This window comes from Mastacembelus armatus, chromosome 21 (assembly GCF_900324485.2).
Source record: "Mastacembelus armatus chromosome 21, fMasArm1.2, whole genome shotgun sequence".
Classification (NCBI taxonomy): domain Eukaryota; kingdom Metazoa; phylum Chordata; class Actinopteri; order Synbranchiformes; family Mastacembelidae; genus Mastacembelus; species Mastacembelus armatus.
The window spans coordinates 14546228-14565773 of NC_046653.1; the positions used below are offsets into that span (position 1 = coordinate 14546228).

General features: G+C 37.7%; 1 protein-coding gene across 1 annotated transcript in view; it reads right to left on the reverse strand.

Annotated features, from left to right (window-relative positions):
• Positions 1-19546, reverse strand: part of LOC113123618 (obg-like ATPase 1) — a 39200-nt gene that overhangs the window by 18888 nt on the left and 766 nt on the right. Inside the window, exons 3-5 of the mRNA XM_026295813.1 lie at positions 14409-14552; positions 13563-13690; positions 2497-2672 (exon numbers count right to left, since the gene is read on the reverse strand). Coding sequence (XP_026151598.1) covers positions 2497-2672; positions 13563-13690; positions 14409-14552 — 448 coding nt within the window. The remainder of the gene's footprint in view (positions 1-2496; positions 2673-13562; positions 13691-14408; positions 14553-19546) is intronic.

The following is a 19546-nucleotide window of genomic DNA, read 5'->3' on the forward strand; positions in this document are numbered from 1 at the left end:
ACAGGGGTCAAACACATACGCCTGCCACCATGAAACGCCGCGGGTGGGCCGGCTTCTTATTATTGTTTTGTAAGGACAGGGATTTTGAGGATTCATACGGACAAAGGCAATGAAACATTGTTCTTGTAAACACAGCACCAGAAAAATGGATTTAAATCTTTATAACAATGCATATATATGAGCTCTGCTCTGATGCATGCACATAAATTTAGCTTAAACTCCCAATGAAATATCAACAGACTTCTTCATCCTGATAGCAAATTTGAACCAAAACATACTATTTTACAATGAAATCAATTTTTTTTTTTCTTACAAAATCTCATTTTCTTAATCACCAGCTGTGAAATCCTGCTGCAGCAGTGAGTTTATGAAATCTCAAGCTGATAAACCCTAATTGTCATTATTTTTGCCCCCCTCCCACACCTAAGACAACAAAATCTGTATTCCCCTTCCTAACTGATAACTGTTTTAGTTTACAGTGGCAATCATCCCCACCTGTTTTTCTTTCCTTTGCCCAATCCTGTTTGAGCAGGAAGTACATAAAAAAAAAAAGCAAGATGCCCTCAAAACACTTCATGTTTCATTTGTGTTACAAACCACAAATATATACCTTGTTTGAGCACATGCTCAAGGTATTACACTTTAATATTCTTTAATATTAATTATATACTAATATAAATATCATAGTTCTCCATGAGTAAAATGGTACAGTATACAGTATCCACATCTTGCTTAATAATGTACAGTGCATTTCCTACTCTCCCAAGATCATACTTGAGGAGCACAAACACAACCAAAATGCAAATTATACATTAACACAGGGTCCTTCATTTAATTGAGCTACTTTTTTAAGGATATTTTTAGCAACACTGTGACTTGAAAATTTGTGACATTTTATTAAATACATGTTTATGTAAGAATTCACTTGTTGATGTTAATCTTATTTGACAATATGCACCTTTAAACTAAACTACTATTTCCACTAAATCACCTCTGTAAGTGTGAATACTGCATCATTTTGAATCATATCTGATTTACTAATGTGATAATAACCAGATACTTAAATGATAAAATAAGTTGCCCTCTCATGGTAACGTAAATAATTTTTTAAACTACTACCACTACAAGCAGGAAAAGGCAGTTTTTGCTCATGAAATTTCAGGTTTCATAAAGCTCTGTACAACCTGTGAGGGTAACGATGGAAATTAGATTCAATTTACTCAGCAAAAAGAAAAATCTAATGAAGAAATCACCATCTAAATTGTTGCACAGAATTCCCCTTTTATTTTGTCACATCCTATGGCTCTACAAAAGAAAGTACCAGCACTGTACATGATCAAAGAGAACATAAAAGCACATGTGCTGCATATAGATGCTGACATAAACATGTGTATATGTGTCTGCCCACAGCTGAGCATATCAAATGCCAGGTTTACCCCCCCCCCCCATCTAAAAGCTTGGTGCAGCCTTTGATAAGCACCATTCTTTGCCATCTAAAGAGGTCTTCTATAGATACTCACTTGCCGACGTGTGCACAACCTTTGACAAGTAATGTAGATCATTTTTATTCATTGCCTAAAATTGTTAGCGATTATGTGCGTAAGCGGCCACCTGCCTAGCCTGAATGGCTCCTGTCTGTGGGGCTACAGGGGTGTGGGGAAGTGCTGTTGGCTGTAAGAAGGGGGGTGGGGAGTGTGTTTAGTCTGAGGGGAACCAACCAAGCACGGGGCCTCTGCAGCAGGTGAAATAGCCCCTCTCGTTAGTGTAATGAGTGGTCAGAGCCTTGGTGTGTGGGGCCCTGAAATTGGGCAAGTGAAAGGGCAGATCCCCTTATGTCCTGGCCCATCCTATTCTGCTCCAATGATGGAAGGGCATCAGAGACATTTACAGCCAAATGATTGCTAAAGTTGACTGCTCAGCCTCATTACCTTAACAATATGACTGTCTGAATGTGTGTGCATCCACACATATATTTGATCTGACATCCCGGATGTGTTTTTTTTTTTTTTTTTTCTTCTTTCTGATCTTACCCTGCATTTTTCCCTGGACCTCATTGCATATCCTGTCAATGAATATTGTAAACATTTACGATATTCATAGCGAGGTATAGGTGTATGTGTCACGGTATGGCCTTACACTATTTCCTGAGCTGCTGTAGGTGTATAAGCGTGAGCAATAGATGTTCCATGATTTGAGTATTACTTTAGATAAAAAGAGCTGTATGGAAACACTTTCATTAGCCCAATCCTGTGACCCAGGGTCGGAAACTGAATAAGTAACTCTCTATTAATGATTTCTACAGCAGAAAACCCCTGACCCCTGATCACTTTCAATCTTAGAAAGGGAAAAAATGGGACAGGGGGAGGGGTGAGACCTATTGGAGGGAGATTAGAAAAAAACATACTTTTTTTCTCCATGGCCATGTGTGTGTGGGAGGGTTATTATTTGTGCCTTGCTGTGAGGAGGAGCAAAGGGCCTGGTGGGACATTGACTCACATATTCAGGTTTGAGTTTCTTGTCACCGCCTCTAATGGCCGTCTTCTCCAGCTTGTCAATAATAGGGCCGATCATCTCCTCATCTTTCAGCCTCAGCTCCTCGTGGATGATCTCCATATCTCTCACTGGGTCCACTGTCCCCTCAACATGGATGATATCCTCATCCTCAAAAGCACCTGCAGTGATAAGACACGAACACAAAGATAGAGCTTCACCATAGAATTAGTTTTTTTTTTTTTTTTCAGCAACAAGCACAACACTGTTTTACATGAACAGATATAGCACAAGCAACATAATCACAGCTACAGAATCAATGACATTGACTGCATGAGATAGAATGTGAAATAGTGATTAGATTTAGCCCCAGAAATCATTAGCTTTTGCAGAGGATATGGGAAAAATAAACATCCACATGAAAAAGCACAGTGGGAGACGCAGGAAAGTCATAACAAATGCAATAAAATATTCAAGAATACAATTTCATATTGTTTTCAGTGTGCAAGTGTCAGAACTGTACGAAACCAGTTTACAGTGTCAAAGTAAGGTCTTCCGAAATTGTCTTTAAGTGCAAAAAAAAAAAAAAAAAGGGTTGTCGCTCAATCTGCATGAAGTACAAAGTGTCTGGTCATACGTTTTATACATTTTCTACCACACTGTCTCATGACAATTAGCTATGATAGTAAAAAATATATGAAATAAACAAATATGATTTAACAGAAAAGTGTCAACAACAATCAATGAGAAAGGACAGTCTTCCCCTAATCATTTGTGTCTTAGCTGTAGCTGTGCTAGTGATTAGGTAATGAGGCTTTGAAGCAGACTATTTAGCCAGCAGTGGCTCTCAGGACTCTGATTCTGCAGCAAAGCTCACGGTGAGAGGAGGGGGGACGGAGGTGTACACCTGTCACATCAGAGTGACAGTTCTTTAATTTACAATCCTTATAAATTGTGCACAGTTTTATAACACCTAAGTACACAGTCCACTACGAGTACAAACACTGCAATAAAAATGCCATGTAAGAGTATTATTAGTAAAATGTGCTGAATCTATCAAAAGTATTCATAAATGGACAGGGGTCCAAACTATACATAAAAACTATACATTATATTCTAATTATATATTTATAATTTACTATATATATAGATATATATATGACAAAGCATTTATATTTTACTTGAGTGAACCATATATGTACATACGTTTGTATGTAAACTCTTAATCTATAAAGGAGTCGAATAGTGTGAAAATGGCAATAGTGAAGTAAAGTACAAGTACCTCAAATATGTACTTCAGAAAAATACTTGATTAAATTTCCTCGGTTATACACCACCATAGGAGCAACTTCATGCTAGATTTACTGCTTGTACGCACTGTATAAAGTAGTTGGAATATGCCTACATACATTTTCATAAATCAGTCAACAGAGACTTGTTGAGTTTCACACTGTGGCACAATAGGAATGTCACCTCATTCAACAGGGAAGTAGACGTCAGGTGAATGATAACTTAGCTTTAAGTATTGCTGTGTTGAAGGACATTATGTCTGGAATGTGCAGGGTGGGATCGCAAATGTTATCAATAATCCACATTCATGTGTTGACACCGAAGTGTGCGTATCACTGCTGACAGGTTAGACCCTGCGAGATAATAACATCGCTGGAGTGATCCACACTACTCATCATACAGCTGTCACAGCATCTCTCAACACGTTTTAGCAGTGATACATATGAAAAAATATTGATGAGTCACAGCTGTGCATTGTTGTTGGACAAACCTTTGCAGAGCTGCATCCTGCATGAAGTTACCAGATCACAAGAAACACAGATGAAAAGAAGTTTGTCCAGTGGTAACTTCACTAATAGGATCAATGTCCAACTGTGTACATAGGTCCCATACAAGATGTTAGCAACATTAGTGATGTGGCTTTATATAGAAATATAAATAGCTCAGTAACTACTGGATGGATCAACATAAACTTTTGTACAGATGTTCAAGGCCCCCGGGGGACAAAAGGTTTCCATTTGTGATTTTGACCAATGTCTGTTGGATAAGATGTGATGTAATATAGTACAGACATTAATATTGTGAATAAATTGTAATAACTAACATACGTAACATGCTCCACCATAAACATTAAAGCTGACAAACACCATCATGTTCAAACTGTCACTGTAAGCTTTTTAGTAGGCTAGTGTTAGCATTTAGCTCCAAACAAGCCTGTGCACCTGACAGCTTTTTTTTGTAGCCTCTTAATCATCTACATTAGTAAAAACTAGTGTCTCTACAACCATTTCTGAGCATTTCGAAATGATCAGGTACGCTAAATTGTTATTTGGAGCAATAAAATCTCCCAGATGAGCGATCATTCACACAGACAATCAGAGCACAGTCTTCTTGGGTTAAGGGGAGATAAGCACCTGATTTTTCACAGAACTAAACTAGAGGGCTTTTACAATTTAGCATCACTTATCAGTCGCACCCTAAAAGCACAGCTCGACAAAATGACAGACAACCAAAAATCCTACATCAGCGCCTTTATTACTCATGCCAGTCAACAGAAGCTGCAGACTTTTGTGCAAGCTGTCATCCTGTGCGTTGTCCTCATGGTGAAATGAACTTATCCAATTACTCTTTGCCTAATCAGGCTGTTTTGGTTCCTCTCCTCTTGCAGAGGTACTCCACAGTATAAACAGTTCACTTACACCACACCGAAAGGGGCTAATCAGTGGAATTATTGTTTTGCTGCTCCAATTTACCAGCTCCCTGTTCAGCACTGATTGGAATGAAAATTTGCTATTGTGTCTGCATGAACTCAGAAAATATAATGCAATGTAATCATTTTGTTAGCTGCAAGAATATACATACATTATAAACAATTATGATGTACAGTTTTGATACGCTGGGTCTCGAATGGAAATCTGTAGTTCAAATTATTTTACATTAATTAGGACAGAAGAGGTTTGGAAAAAGGTTCACATGGTTAATAAATCATTCATGGCTGTTATAAATCATTGTTAATGGAAGCAATACAAATTACTATAAGCACAATCTTTTAAGCACAATCTTTTTTTTTTTTTTAAATCTTACTTTCTTAAGTAATCAACAGTTTCTAACTATTGTTATATGTCCTAAAAAAAAGCAGCTAAATCAAAAATAAATAAAGAAATCAAACAAGCTTTCAAAGAGCAGGAGCAGCTGATCACTCACTTTTAGTCACTCTGCTCTGACTACCACATATTCCAAAGTAATTTGCTTTAATTAATTTCGCCTAATTTAACATTCACATCCACTGCCGTCCCATTCAAGGCTTAGTGCTGGAGAACAAATGCACAAGGTGAAAGAGAGCCGTGAAATCTGAGGGGGCAATCTCCACAATTAGTCCTTTTACAAGTGGGTCTGGGCATGCTCTTATAAGGCCACACAAAGCCGCACGCAAGACAGTAAAAACACACAAAAAAAAAGAACAAAGAGGTTAGAAAAGGCCTCATCTCTGGAGTCAGGTCTCTCTCACAATTTAAATGTTATCGCTTCATTTCTTAGTGTATGTTTTGACGATATTATTACTGCTGCTCTCCTATTCACAGAACAAAAAGGTTTGTCTCCATAGAGGGTGACCAGTGTTCAATGGCTTCATTAGAGATCAGACTAAACTGTGAAAAACGGTGGACTTACAGTGGCACTGCAGGCTGGTTTAGCCTGAGAACACAATGAGCTAATATTTAGAAGTGTAAAAATGACTAGAAATAAAAAATATATTATTTACTTTGTTAATAACATTAACCTCATTGTGCAAACTTGCCTGCAGAGAAAGGGGGAATGTCTTTTTTTTTTTTATAAAACCAGATCCTAAGTTTCAGTTTGCACAAGTTTAACACCTAAAAACACCAAGTTATCTTGTATCATTACTTTTCTGTCAGGTACGCAGACAAGGCAGTCCTCTGAGTCAAGATCAATACTGATTGAGCTGCTTCCTCTGATGTTGTTACCTGGGAAGATATGTGGTCAACATAATTCAGTTAAATTACAGTATTCATTGACTTCTAACTTCCTGTGCATGTTTTCACATGCAAGATGGGTAAGAGCACATCTAAAGAACTTGCATTCCTCTCGCTGCTTTTAAAATGTTCATGCAAACTCAGTGCCGCAATTCTCCTGGTATTCAGAGCAGTAAAAGCTATTTTATGAGTCTGTCAGGAATAGCACATTATGGATGTCTTCCCAGCATAAAAACACTGGCAATGCACACAAGGGTATTTATGTTCATTCAGGAAATATCTTCTTGACATTCATTTTAGGATAGATGAAATTGACAGCAATTTCTAGTATGCTGCTTCTGTAACAGAGTTTGTGGCATATTCAGCCTTGTTTCCTTGCGTATGTCAATTATGGCAAAATACATTGGCTGCTAAAAAGCAGTTTGACACCACAAAATAGTGGGTTTGAGCTCTTCAGAGATACACTCATGTTTTCTACATGATCCCATCTTACCAAATAGATTGCAGTGAAATCGTAATGTTCAATAGTATGAATATCAGCACCTAATAAGGTGTTGCCAATTCCAGTGTAAGCTACTGTCAGATGCAGTGTCTCACATCAAACTGAGAATTAAAGCTGCAACTTTCCACTGCATTTGATATTACTGACTAGACTAGAGAAAAAAAAAAAAAAAACCCACTACATGTAGAGGAAGGCCGTTCACACAAGCTTGTTCTGAGTGCAGCTGAAAAGTTAATGTAGAGGGGAGGCTTCAGTTTTCATGAACTCTGGCAGAAAACAGAAAACAATGTTAATCCCCTTATCATTAGCTTAACCTCTGTCATTCCATTTATTTTGTTAAACCACAGAGCATGAGAGTGCATTGATTGAAAGGCACCGTCATATGCACACCACTGTTGTCCCACATCATTCAGAGAACAAACCTTTTTAGATCCTTAACTACTATAGTGCTGCTGATTGCACAGGCACCAGCAATTTCCTAACCAACCGCCACCTGAACAATGATGTGTTCAGCTTTCAGGCCCTCCAGCCTTTCAAAGGTGAATCATTTCACAGTTTGGAACGAGATCTCCATAGCAACTCCTCTTTGAAGGGTTTAGAATCACCATCCAATAATTCTATGATCATCGGGCCTTGCCATTCCCAGTGGTTCTTTTCACAGCGGACAGGCAAGGGGGGCATGAGGAGGAAGCAGGAAGATTCTACAGTCTATTTCAGGCAATTCATCTGGCAGCCCCATTAGAATTCAAAATATTGCGACCTTCAATCACTGGGCATGTTATCTGGAGCTGTGGCGATCTCCAGTCAAGATGGGTAGACATTTTGCTCTAATCATCCACGATGAGTGGAGGCTGACAAAAACTCTTCATTCTCACTGAAGCAAAATGCTCATTTAAATGCTGTGACAGCACCTCAACGCAGCCTGAAAACACACAAAAGGACAATGATCCCCGCAGCTAAATGATCTAGGTTTAGAATTGCAGTGCTGTTTAAAACAACAACTAACATAAACAAAGAACCTCATACAGCACAGGGCAGGTTGTTTTCCTGATGCAATTATGAGGCAAGATTACAATTTTTTAACAAGAATAAGAGGACACATGAGCAGTGCAGGTGTTAGGACCATGTTGATGCTGTCATGCAGAAAAAACTGCATTTTAGTCCAGCCATGGCATGGGAAGTGGATGCCATTCTCTATATAAACCAGTTAACTTTTTAGATTATTATGCCTGGATATTAAAAAAAAAGAAAGACATTTTAAACTTTGAGCTCTGTTTTGTTGTTAAAATTAAATCCATCAACAATAAAAAAAAAAGTAACTCAGTCTGCTACCTTAACACAGACTTCAGTACACATTTGTGCAAATGAAATAAGATATAACAGTTTTTTCTTTGCCCTTTTCCAGCACCTCAACATTTGTTTCCTCTTTAATAATCTAATTTCATTTTCATCAGAAGTATTCGCTTGATTAAAATTACAGCTGTTGGCTTGATGGCATCTCAACAGAAAACTGTTTTATACAGGCTTTAGAGGGTGTTGAAAGCCTGTTTTCTATTAATATGCATTTATATGCAACAAGTATAACAACTGCTGATATTAATGGCATTACATAACAGAGTTAAAAAAAAAAAACACCATAGATAATAGGCTATAACTGTGTAAAATTTTGTTCTGAATATGATGTTTAGAAAAACATTTTTAATGCTAATTGGATTAATATAAGTATTTAACTTGAACCACTGTTTTAGGTTAGTCTACTATACCTTAAAAGGTGAATCTGTTATTATTCCATAGTGTCAACAAAACCCATGTAAACACCAATGAACTGAACCTGGTAACAAGTAGTGGTGTCGTCCCAAAAACCTGATACTGCTTGTTCCTATGTTCCATAGACCTCGACCGTTGTCCAACAAACATCAGTGACTCACGTGTTTCCTCATTACAGTGACCATTTGTTGTGAGTCAATGTCAAAAACCTCATTGCAGTGCCCAAAGTATTCGCCAGTGCTCACCAAATGATTATTAATTTGCACTGTTTACTCCTGTTTGAGTGATGTGGATTACAAACTACATTGTCCAACTGTTTAAGCAAGTTTTCTTTCTAAAACAAAACAATATGTTTGTGTCAGAATGAGTAAGGACGCCTGAAAAAAAAAGTTATGTTTATATTTACAGTTTCTATTTTCTGACTCATCTCTATATTTAGTCCTACTGCAATAAAAGTATAATATACTTTTTTAGGCCTTGTGAGGATTTCTTTCTTTTAAACAATCTAAAAGACTTTCAGCAAACTTAAAATCAAAACGTAACAGACACTATTGGTTGTTTAAACAAATCCATCAATGTTTCAAATTAATTCACAAACCAATTCACTCACTGTCTGATCTGTTTAGATAGTCAGACACACGGACGTCACCGAGCTGGCTGAGGTGTTTTGGACGCGTGTCAAGTTTGAGAATTTGTAAGTTGTTGAGTGATAAGGCAAAATTCCTGGAGAGCAGCCACTGTTGGCGTCAGGGAGGAGGAAGGCTGGCCATAAATCATCTCGGTCTGAATAGTCAATCCAGCTTGCTCGTAATGCCTGTAGCTAAACAATCAGTTTGATTTGTTCACTATAAGCGAGGAGTCTGATCTGATGTCAGAATGATGCAACAGCCAAACACAGATACAATGACCTACCAGATTCAGCAAAGTGACAGCCAATTTCAGTTCAATTCAATCACTCAGTCTTTATCATCAGATTTGGATATTCATCAGTTAATGATGATTCATGTGGAAGTCACTAAGGATATTGGAGATCTTTAAATAGTGAAAAATTTTCTGAGGTGAGTAAATCGGCCCGATTTCTTCAGAAATGAGAAATTGTGACTTTGTTGTTGAATGACACTTTGATTTGACCACATTAGACCCACCACCAAAAACTGGAATAGATCGTTAACACTCCCAAACTGTTTGACTGGACGTTTAATACACAAACTAGACGGCAAATATTAATTTCAGATTTAAATTTGTTCATGTCGGTGACATTAGTCAACACAGAATTAAAACAGGCCTATTTTCAATTATGTCAGAAAACACATTATTTTCCCATTGGCAAACAACAACTAATTTGTCCTAAAGTCTAAAAAAAGGGGGAAAACTAATACTAATACTAATCTGGCCCAATGTGAAGGTGACAAAATAATACTGTCAACCAATTAGTCAGACTAAACGTTTCAGATCTACAAAGAATATAGCCAGATAACATCTGTCCTCCTCTACTGCCAACAATCTCATGTGACTGATCAATTAATTTTCCTAAATACCATTATAATAAAGGGGGACATTCTTGTATCTACTTCAGGGCTGGAGGGGAAAGAGCCTCAACTTAACCAGGAGTTCAGGTGCTGAAAGCATGAATATCACATTGTGAGAGGAGTCTACGCCAAAAATAACAGCTGCTTTCCAATTGGCTGCCCACAACCATAGCCAGTCCCTTTAGATTAAATGCGCTATATCACAGTATCTTAAGGCTAGATTCTTACTATGTGTCATGCAACTGTAAATAAGTCTTCATTATAAATGAACTAGAGGTTTCCTGCAGTGATGGCTGGGACACTGTGAGCGTTCGAACGCCTAATTGCTGGAAACCAAACATCTGGGAATAAGGCCAGGTGAGCTGGCAGAGTTGCTAGCAGGGGACAGAGGAGTAGATGAAGTAGAACATGTCTGTGTCTTGTCTCAGACAGTGAGGATCCAGCTGCGTTCCAATCACTGCAGAAGCACTGGGAGCACTTAGCCTGCAAACTATTTGGTTATGAGACCAGAAAACACCAGGCAGTCAACAGAATCAGCTTTCAGGATGTCATCATGTGCCTTAATAGTTTTTGGAAGGTATTGTTGAAAGCAAATCCACTGTTTACACAGGCTTTTCAAAGTCAATAATCGTCAGAAATCATAATGCACACACTACTGGGGAAATTCTGTGACCAGACACCAGGAGGAAAATCCAGTTAGACTACTCCCTGGAAAAAGTTGAATCTTTTCAAAGAAGAAAATACAAGACACTATGTGGTAGTCTACCTCGCCTTCATGTTTTGGTAAAACCTCCGTAAGACAGCTTTCACAACTGCTAAACAAAAAACTGTAAACCCAATAAAGGTAATAAAGCATCATAAAATAATCAGGACTGTTGCTTCTGTGGTCAGTCCGCACTAACAATCACACGACTGCGCTGAGCGGCTTCATGTTACTAACTCTGTTCATCTGTCTGTTGTGTCATAAATACTTCTACTAATTCCCAGACAAAAAAAACAAACGAAAAAAAAAACAAACAAACAAACAAAAAAAACCATACCCTAGACAGGGAAAAGTGTGATTCCCCACAACCATATAATCAAGCTTTATAAAAGTAGTGGCTTCAGCATTGCAGTCTGCCTGACACCACATAGATATAATTACAAAAGAAAACCAGCTATGTTTAATGGTTAACTTCTGAAACATACCACATTGTTTCCAAGGACTTCATGAGAGTGGAAACAATGGCATGCCAGAGCAGACAGATGTAAACACACACACACAGAAGCAGCTTTCGATTTTCTATTTCCAAGTGTTGTGGATGTCTGTCTTCATTGTGTGTGTAGGAACAAAAGAGCTGGTTTAGGGTAAGGATCATATACATTTGGTCCATATCAGAAGCACTGTGGGTGTTTTAACCATGTTCATCATTAAGTACAGAAAGTACACACAACCCAGGAGTAATATTAATGTACAGCCCACATTATGTGTATTTCAGATAAAAGAAAACAACCTGCTATTCTCATAACACCAGAATAATAAAAAGCCCTTTGAAAATTAGGCTGATATTCTATACTTTTCTTTGTAGAACAGCAGAGTCACTGTAAAAACTTAAAGACACAATAGCAACAACAATAAATGAGATATTTGTGACCCAAATGAACTTTATGAGTTAAGTTGGAACAAAGGGGCTTGTGACTGAGAGCAGGCAGGTAAACAGGGCAGCCGTCTCATGTTGCCGTTTTTGATCCTTTCATGGTATCTGCTGATGATACAACACACAGAAATACAGCATAGCTCCAACTTTATTGTTTGACTGCTTACAAAGAAAACTGAACTGCCAACAGTCAGTCTTGTCCACTCTGTAAATCATTACTAAGGCTTACACTGGGTGGTCTTCCACTTTCACTTCTCACAAACCATGGCGGTATCAGGCACAAAGTCTGTTTGGAAACTGCACTGGAAGTGAAGTCATACACTTGTCAGCAACATAAAAAGACAACTTTAGGAACAATATAGGAAAATAGCCTTAATCTTAACCCTTTCTATCCAGCTGTTGTATGCCCATCACTACCGGCTCTCTAATCAGAGCTCCTTTCACACAGAGGGAAAGTCAATAACAGCATACAATCAGTAAACAAATTCAGCTATTTTTTTCTGTATTCATTTCAGTTGCTGTAATTTTAATTATTCAGCTCTTTAATTGTGTAAGACAAAGGTCAAAGGCATATGTCAGACACATATAAGACCTTGAGAGAGCAGAGGGAAACTTAGAAAGTGATTTGAAGGCTGATTTACGGAAGAACACAGATTGATGTGAATAATTCGATGAGATCAACTTTAAAAACTGACAGAAAACAGTATTTCTATTTATTTCAAATATACAACTTTATCTTTGCCAATATTACTCCAATTAGTATCATTAACATTCTGCTTTTTTTTTAATTACTGTAGTACTGGAAATAGTAATGTTTTTTGTTTGTTTTTATCAGATATACTACAAAAATATAAACAGTATAAAGGAATGGAAATGAAAAGTAGACTCTCATTCTCACCATGTTTATTAATAATTTACTTACCTCCTCTGTATCTAAGCTTAATCAAAAGTGGCATTAAGAACCATATCAGAGTAACATGTGGTCCCTCTCAACAGTGCTGTAATATTTCCAAACCTGATACTGATTGTGTGAAGCCTAAACCAGACACAGATCCTTTCACTTCCCATTTCTGTGATTCCCCAGGAGGAATGTGAGGTTTGGGTCTGACTTCCTTAATCCTGGTTATGTTGAGCTTGGCACCCACCACACAAGATGCCCCGCTAGCAAAGCTACAGCAAAAACATTTTCTGCAGAGGCTTCTGTTTTAATAAAAACGCTAGTGGCGGTGTCTTGTTGCAAAACCAAATGCCAATGTAATAGGCTGAGTTACTGTACAAAATAAATAAAAAGTAAAACTGCAAATATATGTACATTCAGTGGACAATTTATTGGGGACACCAAGATAAAACTAAAGCAGTTTAACACAACAGTCCTGCAATAAATCATCACTTCGTTAAGGCGATAATGGTCAGTTCAAACTGTTGATTGAACTATGTGGTAATTTCGGAAGGTGTATATCAATGATCTTAGACTACACAAGAGAAAGCCCTTGATTTGTTGCAGGATCGTTGTATTATACTGCAGTAGATTTATACTTGGTGTACTTAATAAACTGAGTGTTGAGTGTAGGTGCAATGTGATCTGTTGAAGAAATGAAATCCTACAAGGTAAAGCAAGACTCAACCTGAGACTCACGTGTCATGTGGAAGATGCCATCACAGGCCCCGATATGTGACAGGAAGGCATTTCCCAGGCCTTGGCCAGCATGAGCACCTTTCACCAGGCCAGCAATGTCTACAACATTAAGGAATGCTGGGATTTTGCTGCAATACAAGAAGTGAACAAGATTATTCAAGACATTCTCATGGTTTGTGCTGCAAAAGTCCTATTAATAATAGTACCCATGTCAGTAGAATCAGTTCAATATTCTTTCAGATAATTTGATTGACTTTGTGTACTATATACATAAACCAGCCTAATCCTAAGAGACAAACAGAGTAGACAGGTAACTGGACAACAGGAAACTGCATGAGATGTTTTTGTACATGTTTTTATTTGTATGGTTATTGGTTTATTTATTTTAGCAGTGGAATCTCTTTTCCATGTGTTTAACTGACAGTTCAGTTAGGCCACACAAACAAGTGAGATTTATACTTGAAAAGCAGGAGCTTAGCGTATGGTCACCAAAATGTATGTAGTGAAATGTTCCGAGCTATTCAACATACCAGTCCCTGTCATTCAAAAAAAAAAAAAAATTAAGACATCTGGCTAGTAATTTGTCAGTATAGCACAGCAAATCTGAGTGCAACCTGCTTTAACAGCCTCTATAAGCATGCATGATAACCAGGTCTTGGAGATTCAGATGCATCAGCTTTTTCTTTATCAGAAAACCTTGGAACAGAGCAGCAATCATACATCATACAGAACTTGCAACTACATGTCAACAAAATTGTTATATGTTTTCTCATGCCTATAGCAAGGAGACCATCAGAGACTACAGATGTGAAGTGTGAATAATATGTGAATGATGAGACCCCATACCTGGCAGGTTTGTGGAATTGGCAGAGGAAATCATAGCGTTCATCTGGAATGGGCACTCTGCTTTCATTTGGGTCAATGGTGCAGAAGGGAAAATTTTCAGCTGCAGCCTGACTCTTTGTCAGCACGTTGAAAAAGGTTGACTTCCTGAAAATAAAAACAGCAGTGAGGTCAATCCATCTAAAAGTGCTGGTGTGTGGAGCCTGATAGTTTGAGAGAGTCATCCTGAAACACTTCCGTAAATTATGCAAGATTGGCTTTTTTTAATTTTGTGTGCAAGATGAAAAAGGTTATTCTAATGACGTGAATATTTGAATCCTTAACTCAAAAATAGTCAAAATATATTACTAGACCAATTACAAGGTCAGATAATCCCATAATAGATAAATTGTACATGGAAGTAGGGGGGCAAATTGCATTTCTGTTGAACAAGATCAGCCAAACGCAGCTCCATGTTGTGATCACAGAGAGATTCATTTTCTATGGCACAAGCAGCTCAAGTGTACTTCAAAATCTACAGACAATGGTAAGTGTCTAAGAGTAATAATGGCATGGCAGTTAACTATAATCCAGGACTTTCCATCTTTATCCTCTCACTCAAAGATTCACATTGAAATGATTGTTTGCTAAGTCCTATAGGTATGAAATTGCCTATGATTGCTAAAGTGCATGCATTAATTCCTTACATATAGGCTAGCTGGACTATTTCTCTAACATATTTGAAGGCTTTTCTTGGGTCACCTTGGTGGAATAAATTTTAAAAAACACCCCACAGTAATGCCCCAATCACTGTCAGGTAGAAAAATGACTAAATATAAATAATTACACAGCAGATTATTTGGAAAATTACTTAATTACTTACTAAAACACAAATTAGACCAACAGGAAAAGTGATTGCATGAAGAAGCGTGCAGCCAGAAGTGTTTTTTCCAATGGTGGATGGTGGAAACTACTTCTTACACAAAGATAAAGACTTATTTTTAGGTAGAAGATGACAAGGGTCAATATTAACTAAAAACTTTAACTGGGTTGACTATGACTATTTGGGTCATGTTACGAACTGAGCACACTGCACCTGCTGCTGAAGATTGTGTGAAGTGAGTGTATATCCTTATTATGTCAATTCACAAATATAGTTCTCCCATTAAAAACCCAGGTGATCAATGCCGAGCCAAAAGCTACAAAGATGCCTTAATTGCAAGATTTACCATCAAAAATTATATTTCACTCGGAGTGAAAATACATCTGAGTGTAAAGTAGGCTAAAGGGGTGTTTAACGTCTCACTTTATACTTGTCAAAGTGAATAATCCCTTTGGTTGGTGCACTCCTTTAGCATAGCCTGCTGTGTCTTTTTATCTTGATTAATTAATCAGAGTCAGCACCTCCAGTGGATTGTTTGATCCACATGTCCTGGAAGACGTCTTGGTGTGAGAACATGTAGCAAGGACTTTATAACATTTGTAATTCCAGGATTGACTGAGCAACATTAAGGGAAAAACCAGGCACTTTTGATTAATGAAGGAGTTTTACTTCACAACATGCAGTTACAGTTGGTAGTCAACAGTGGCTGAAAATCAAGACCTGTTCAGCCACAATGGAAGAAGTGAGTTTGAAGTGTTTTTGTTAGTAAATTAGACACTAAACACCAAGTTAAGCCAGAACAGCAGAGGGGTGAGGAAGACAATAACTGCAGAGTCACTTCACACACAACAGATATTTATGATTTTGCAGAATTCTTCCTGGTCATCAAATGGATTAAAGGGCAGTCTGTAAGACAATGACAGTATGTGTTAGTTATCTGATATTAGAAAGTAAATATAGAGATTTGCAGTATCTGAGGTGGTGTATGTTGCTAATGACATTTGTTACGGTTATCAGTTCACATGTAAAATGATGGCTCCACAGCTAACTGTTAGCCTGAATAAGGATGTGCAGTTTTTTTGTTTTTCTGCTTGAATGCCTTGTTAATCTTAATCATCTTGGTTATCCTCATGCAAGCTGCCTAATTCACTTTCATGATGAAGCTGTTAGATTGTTTCCCTGAGCTCACGTCTATCCACTCCATATAAATGAACACTTGAAAAATAACCATTGGATAGCTTATGTAAAAATATCATTCCAAATGTGTTTGCCTGCTAAATCAAGCCCACGTTTGCTCTCTTATGGGTTTAAGCAGGTTACCAGATAGACATAATAAAACAAAACAAAAAACAGTCAGCATGGATTTATATTGACAACTCAGCACTGTTTAAAATCTCTTCAGGAAATGAGCAAAATAGGACTGCATTAACTTAATAAGCCCATAAAAGTCAACTTTAGGCACTTGCAGACATTTAACAAAACAGAGGGAAAATTATAACAAATGAATTGTTCACATTAGAGTCTTAATTTAGGTCTACTACATGTTTAAAGAATCCACACAAGACATAAACGCCAGTGCATGATGAATTTAATTAGGCAGATTTTAGACAAAAGGCAGGTGCTCCTGTTTATCTCCATTAAATTATCCTGGGCTGAGTAGATAAACAGGAGGAGCTTGCTTTAACAGTGATTTGATGTAAGACAGTTAGGCCATATATCTTGAATACTGACCAGTGCGTCCCAATGAAAAGTTAAGTGGACAAGACTAAACTTTTTCATGTCAATGTGCAGAGGAGGGGCAGTAAAAAGAACATGTGCGGGTCATGTAGCTGCAAGGTTGGATGAATCACCCTCTCAAGGTTCCCATATCTGTGGTCAAGCTACACCCAACTAACAGCAGGCTGGCATCTGAACAGTTCATTCATTAAGAAACCATAAGAGGGTTGACAAGTTGTACTTTGACGCAAATGTGGTGTGGCAGCCCACAGCCTCAGTGCTTTCTATTTCTTATACCAGGAAGAAATTGTGGTTTCGCTGTGGTAAGAAATGAAAACAATGGACGCTGGTGAGATCTTTGGGCAATAAGCTGCAAAATCTGGAAAAAAAGAGCTTTGACGCACTACATGTGAAGTAGTGCAGACTGAAAATAGAATCCATGCTGAGAGGTTATTCTCCATTATCACTATCCTCTATCTTAATATAGAATCCAGTACAGTCCAGTAAAAAATACCTGCAGTCAGTCTGCAGTTAAACTGGAGCATTATATGTTACTAGAAGTTCACTAATTCAGTACAGCAGCTGCAGAATACCTCAACATCATGGGCCCTGTCTATCCCTTCACATCCTGCACTTTTCAGGCCTTAAAAAACTTTTCTAAACTGCTTGAAAACAACTGTTCTGTTAAAAATGACGTTAAAAGAAATTTTCAGAAAGATGAAAACCTGTCAGCTGAACAGAAGACAACCTATCACTGTAGCCCTTCCTGTAGCTCAAAGGGCTCTACATGAAAGCAATGTAGGGTCTGCTCTGTCATTATGGTCTGTCAGTTGCTGGAGGTCTGTGCTGACAAGGTGGATTTATCTGACCAGTCTGACATGCAGGTAGTGTGTCATGCTCCTAAGACACACTGTGGAAAAGCGGTACATGACTACAGTGCAGATTCTTGTCAACTTGTCCGCTTTACCAATAAAACCCTCCTTCAAGGAAACAGTTTAGGGACTTAAACACTCTTTGACTCTCCAAGTTTGAACCTAAGAGAAATGCTCAAACTTGTGCAGAAATACCATCTATTTCTTTTTGCTAATGAAGGCACAAGTCTCATCTACCTCTTCACATCATGATTTCAAGAAAACACCTAAAAAAACAAAACAAAAAAAAACACTTCTTTAAATCAAAACCAATTGCTCATTCTAAACAACATTTAATTTACATCATCTCCACAAATGCATCATCATCATCATCATCGCATGCCCTCTTCTACAGCTACACCGTACTAAACAGAAGTGAGAGGTGAGATCTTGGACTCAGTTTCACATGTTGTAACTTAAAAGAAAAACAGACTACACATACAAAAATCTCTTTGGGGTTTGCCGTGATACCTTATTGTGTTGTAGAGCTTCAAGCTTAGCTACAAAAGGTTATGTCATAATTGACACCAAAGTATGTCGCGCACAATTACACTGAAGTTTTAAACCCCATTCACATAAATTTTAAAAAAAGGACCTAAAACTCAGATCCCCTCTTCCTGTCCATGCTACACTGCCTGTCAGTGTCATTCATTTATAACACAAATATCCGTTTGTTTTCAATACTTTATCAAACTGAAAAAACAGAAAAGTTGCTCGACATGCAAATCATCTCCAACATAATTATCTTCATTAATGTGTCACAGGCAGTGATTGTACCTGTGAGAGAGGGAGCTGTTTAAAGCAACTACATACAGTACAACAGTCATTTTGGCTTTCTGCATAGAGTACTGCTTCATTCAGGAATAACAGTGACTAATACAGTGCAGAGGTAGAAGTTATGTTGCTGTGAACACAAATGTGACTTTTACACAATGCTCTCAAAAATGCACTACATGGACTGGATTATATAGGTCTTTGTCAACACTGGAGTCTTGTTTGTTGTAGTTACATCAGGGGCTGACCTGTGAGGTGTGTCAGTAGCACAATAAATACTAAAACTCCTGTTTGCACGCTGATTTTGAGATATGGGTTATCGCTGGTCCCTCAGACTTTCTGAGTCACAGGTAAGATGAACTGCAGCTCTAAATTGCCTGACATATGAATGTGACAGTGACTCTTGGTGATTCTACAGGATGTATTTTGCCTGCGATTGAATGGAGAGTTGTCTATTGTGTAACCTGACCTTTGACCAGTGCATGCTAAGATGAGTGATAAGTGGGTATTTGAAATGAACAGAGAACAGGACATGTTAACTATGCTTATTCATTTAATGTTTTTTTTCTGCAACCACAGCAATGTGGTATAAACAACATGGGTTTATCTCTGCTTGCTGTGATGCAGTGTATATAGATGGATCATGACAAACTTCTGTCATATTGACTTAAACTACTACTGTATTTTAGCTAAATGAAAACACACTGTTGTAAAAATAAAACCAACATTCATGAATCTGAAAAAGTAAAATACACATTGCATACTTACAGAATATATTGTTAGGAGATCAGGACTTTATCTGTTTTATTTGAATAATTTGTTTGCAGCCCTTAATTCTAACACTTATCTGCCATAACACCCTGAAAAAAAGAATTTAT